The 2,934-nt window shown below is 26.7% G+C and overlaps 1 protein-coding gene across 1 annotated transcript in view; it reads left to right on the top strand.

Moving 5' to 3' along the window:
* LOC107438070 (cytosolic endo-beta-N-acetylglucosaminidase) overlaps nucleotides 1-1,278 on the top strand; it is a gene marked incomplete at its 3' end in the record, with an annotated part of 13,899 nt that extends 12,621 nt beyond the window's left edge. The window contains 2 exon segments of the mRNA XM_043052485.2: nucleotides 38-146; nucleotides 1,100-1,278. Of these exon segments, the coding sequence (XP_042908419.2) occupies nucleotides 38-146; nucleotides 1,100-1,278 (288 nt within the window).
* Nucleotides 1,279-2,934: the final 1,656 nt, after the last annotated feature.

The following is a 2,934-nucleotide window of genomic DNA, read 5'->3' on the forward strand; positions in this document are numbered from 1 at the left end:
TATATATATATATATTAAAAAGTTGATATCTTTGCAGGTTTTGGAATTTACTGCAGAAATTTTGCCCTGTAAGAAAAGTCAAAAGTTTGCCCTATTATTCATCATTTTGTCCAGGATTTGGAAAAAAATTATTTAAAAAAGGAAAAGTAAGAATGCTGACATTTTTACTGTTATATTGCTTATTAGCATATGTCTGTTACATTTAGAAATTTTGGCAAATGATGATTTTAAAATGTGGCAATTGTTGTCGTTCAGTCAAAAGTGTATGAATCAAAATATTCTGTCAAACTTTGGTGTCACAAATTTTGCAAAAGATATAATTTTTTTTGCTAACTTTTCTCATTTAGTCAATGATTTAAAAAAGATTGTTTAATAAAGTACTATTTTAAACTGTGTTAAAAAAATGTTTTTTTCACCAACCCATTATTACTATATTTTCTGACACATCATAACCTTCTTTATTCCAACTTTTTATTTTACTTTTTTCTTTATTAATTTTTCATCCTTGAGAGGAAAAAATTGAAATTTAAAGTTGTGAAGTCTTATGGTTTATGAGGAATATAGAGATAAAAAATTACGAGATACATGGAGAAAAAAAATTAGGAGATAAATGAGAAAGTTTAAAATCAAGGATTTACACAATGCATTGCAAACAAATTTGAATACTTCATGTATATTTAAAATTTTATTCAAACAGTCAATAAATAAATAAATAAAACACCTTATATTTCGTATTCATATATTATCTGTAACCTTAAAATTTTTTTTTACTAAATTCTTTTTGAGGGATAGTTTATATAAATGAAATGTTTTATGGAAAAAATCGATTAATTATGAAATATTATATATAAGTTTTATTAATGATCATACATAATTGTTCAATAACTGAAGATTTCATGTTTAATAGGTTAAAATTTGATGAGATCATATTACATTGCATTATCATTTTAAATATTTTTTAAAAAAATTTTTTAGTTACAAATTGAATTTTATCAACATTAATGTTTGTGTAATTTAATTGCAATAATTCCATGTAATATACTTGTTTTTTGGACGGAAACTGCTTTGTGATTTGCTTTTGATTTTTTTACTTATTTAGATTTTAAGTAGTACTCCATGGTTTAATGTGAGTCTTCAACAGCCCCAGCCCATTTACTTCTCAGATTATTGCCCTAAGGATGCCAGCATATCATTATATGAAGAAGATTCTTTCCACGGTGGTGGTTGTGTCTGTTTGATAACGAATGCTGAGAGAAGAGAAATGGTTTCAATCTTCAAGTTAGTATCATTATGCGTGAAACATACAAAAAAAATGTTGTCATTTGATGTTGTTTCAGTTGCAAACATTCAGTTTGTTTGATCTTAATACTAATATTTTTGAACCAGCATGTAAGTAAGAATGTACATCATTGCCCCATTTTATAGATTGTCATATAGTTGATGAAATATATATAATGTCGTTGCCGAGTGGAAGGATTGAAACAGGTCTTAGGCAGGGGAGGAAGGTACAAAATTTATTTATTAATTATTCGACAAAGAACAGCTATAAAAGAGATCACGAAAAGTTGTGCTCGTTGATTTAAGTTAGGGAATAAGGGTAATCTTAATAATTGTTATTGGTTTATTAAATAGATCGCGCGATTCCCACAAAGAGCAAAGGTGAAAATGTCTTACTTTTAATTAATGGATGCTTGAGCCAAAAATAGATTTAAGGACAGGATGTGAATTTAAAAGTGTGAGAAAGTGTTTCGATTAGAATAATAAAATAAAGAAAGGATTTACAGAAAAAGAACAACATAAAAAGATTAATTGAAGCTTCTTATGTTACATATGTATATGAGTCACATTTTTAATGGTAGAAGCGTACAATTTGATATACATATACCACTCATTAATTTTGCTTTAATTTTATATGGGAGGCTATATCAGATTTAGCCTGTAACAATAATGGCAGACACTCAAAAAGGTGGCTTCTGAAAATTTTTGCTGTGCTTTTTAAATTTTTTTTTATTATTTTGAATGATCTCTTTAAGAAATGACAAGCATTTGATATTTTGTGCATATAGTTTTCTATTATCAATATATGTCACTTGGAACAATATATGTCACCCGTTCTCTTCACTCACCGAACTATCACTATAACTATATATATTTATATATAACTATCACTATAACTAGCACATAACATATCACTATAACTTCTCAATCATTTTGGATTTTTGAGGATAAATCGATTGTTATATTAAAATTATTATGTATAATTCTATTTTCAATATAATGTATGCTATTTTTTATTAGTGATACATTTGTTTAAATCGAATTTTATGGATTAATAAATTTTTGATGCAGTTTTTTTAAACATTAATTCACAACTTTGAAGTATATCAATTAAAAAAACACAAACATTACAAAAAAGAAATACAAAAAAACTATTCAAAAATTTGTATTTTGTGAACACAGTTTTTAATTTTAATCAATCTATGACATTCGGGGGTTCTACTACCTACTCGCTTTGTCCACCAACCCCTACAATTCTTGATGATAAACAGATTTCCTTTGAAATTAAAAATTATTCAATTGAAAGATCCCAATATTTCATATTTTCTTAACTTAATACTGTTATTGTATTATTTTAGTATCAAATGTTACTGGGTCGTGCAAGGAACATTAAATTATTTGTATTTTATTTACTATTGTGTATCTCTCTCGGGTTTGTACAACATTCCATGGATGAAAGATTAATCTGGAGCTGAGAGACACCATTTAAAGCTACACCAATACCGTACGTAATAGAGGGCGTTGTTTTCTTTAGGTTTTATTTTTTCATTCGGCTAGCTTGTGAAATTGATGTTTGACCTGTGACTATGTGAGTTTTTATTTTTCTGATGATTTTGTTTGAGTTTCTTTTCTTAATTTGTTATTTATATTGCATGT

This window comes from Parasteatoda tepidariorum, chromosome 9 (genome assembly GCF_043381705.1).
Source record: "Parasteatoda tepidariorum isolate YZ-2023 chromosome 9, CAS_Ptep_4.0, whole genome shotgun sequence".
Classification (NCBI taxonomy): domain Eukaryota; kingdom Metazoa; phylum Arthropoda; class Arachnida; order Araneae; family Theridiidae; genus Parasteatoda; species Parasteatoda tepidariorum.